Source organism: Asparagus officinalis, chromosome 4 (genome assembly GCF_001876935.1).
Source record: "Asparagus officinalis chromosome 4, Aspof.V1, whole genome shotgun sequence".
Classification (NCBI taxonomy): Eukaryota; Viridiplantae; Streptophyta; class Magnoliopsida; order Asparagales; family Asparagaceae; genus Asparagus; species Asparagus officinalis.
In genome coordinates, this window is record NC_033797.1 from 50,884,542 (window position 1) to 50,886,432 (window position 1,891).

The 1,891-nt window shown below is 45.1% G+C and overlaps 1 protein-coding gene across 1 annotated transcript; it reads right to left on the reverse strand.

Moving 5' to 3' along the window:
• LOC109838688 (non-specific phospholipase C4-like) lies at window positions 643–1,540 on the reverse strand. Its single transcript, XM_020407110.1, is given in 5 exon segments — window positions 643–947; window positions 950–1,037; window positions 1,040–1,149; window positions 1,152–1,257; window positions 1,259–1,540. Coding segments are annotated over 5 exon segments (681 nt in total). The 5' UTR covers window positions 1,331–1,540.

Below are 1,891 nucleotides of genomic sequence, written 5' to 3' on the forward strand. Positions count from 1 at the left end.
AGGAAGGAGTTTTACAGTGGAACGGGGGAGACTGGAGATATTCTGGGAATAGGTTAGGGGGGGGGGGGCGGGGGGGGACATGATTCATAGCGCCGTGCGTTTTATATTGCTTGCTGGCTCGTTGCGGGGAATTGAGAAACTGTTGAATATCAACCATGACACGCACCTCACCTCAGAACGGCACCTATGCGGTCGTCATCGAACGGTCTTACACCAAGTTGGTCATTCACCCATTATGGTGCATTATAAACATGCCCCTTAACTATCCAAAATTAAGGATCAATATATATATATACACTATAATATAAATTAATATATATACATATAACGTATGATTATGTAAATATAATATTATACTAATAATATAATATATATTATATATATATATACTATATATATATATATATATATAATAATTAATTAAACCGATCATCTTTACTCATATTGCTTGCGTTGTGTGAACCAAGCACAAAAAGTACCCCACCCGCCATGCCCCCCCCCCCCCAAAAAAAAAAAGGTCATGGGCATTGTACTTCTCCGAAAGTAGGGCCCACCAGATTGAGATCTGATAACCGTGCGTGCGTGTCGGATCATCCGCCCCTAACTCCTCGCGCTAAGCCTAACTACAAAGCAAACAGCAAATTAAGCTCCACTCACCACCACCCAGTAAGCATACCGCAAACTAACGCACCTGTAGAAGAGCGTCGCCGGCGGGTACTGATAGTAAATCCCGAACGACAAACCCCGCCTCGTCCAACGAATCGAATATCGTCTTCTGGGGCAACCCTCCACCAACCTCTTCGTGTCATTGCTGGTCAGCCCATGCGAGGTCGCCGAGTGCACGAACAGCCTGTTCGGCTGCGTCGACGAGGGCATCGACGCGAACCACCTATCGCACACCGCGAAACTCCGCACCAACTCCTTGTACACGGGCACAGCGTCAGCCTGAACCCGTTCATTACAGCCTCAGCCACGCCTTTCTGCTCTCTCTCCGCCTCCTGAACGAACCCGTTCATCGTCGGGGGAGTCGAGGGGGTTATGGGGGTTTTGCCCGGGAGAACGGGACGCCGTAGTATTGCTCGTAGATGGCTTGGATTGAGTGGCCGGGGTCGGGGTCTACGTACTCGGAGTTTTGGTTGAAACGGACGACGGGGAGTTTGGGTCGGTGGTGGAGATGGGGTTGGACTCTTGGCCGGTGACGCCGTCGATTTTGGGGTTGAGGGACTTCATCCAGCCGACCATGTGGTCGAAGGAGCGCGTTCTCTTGGACCAGGATCACGATGGTCTTGATTTGGTGGGTTGTAGCGGGGGTTGGAGTTTCGGCCGGCATGGTTGCAGCTGGGTTTTGTGTTTGGTTTGGGAGAGATTTGGCTTTTGAGGTGGGGGGCGCTTAAAAGGAAGGAGTTTTACGTGGGCGGGGGAGACTGGGGATATTCTGGGAATAGGTTTGTGCACGTGCTGTTTTATTGTTGCTTGCTGGCTTCGGTTGCGGGGAATTTGAGAAAGTGGTTGGAATATCAACCTGACTACGCATCACCTCAGAACGCGCACTATGCGGTCGGTCGATCGGTCGGTTCTTACCACTCATTTTGGGTTGGCAATTTATAAAACATGCCCTTACTATTCCAAGTTAAGGATGCATATATATATATATATATATATATATATATATATTATATAATATATAATATATATATATATATATATATATATATATATATATATATATATTATATATTATATTATATATATAAATAAGATGCATCTTTCTTCATATTGCTTGCATGACGCATAAAATTAATATTTGGGGGGGTGTTTTTTATTTTAAAAAGATCAAAATCAAAATCTGGAATGAATAGTATTAGGAGAATTTAAATTTCTATTTAACCCT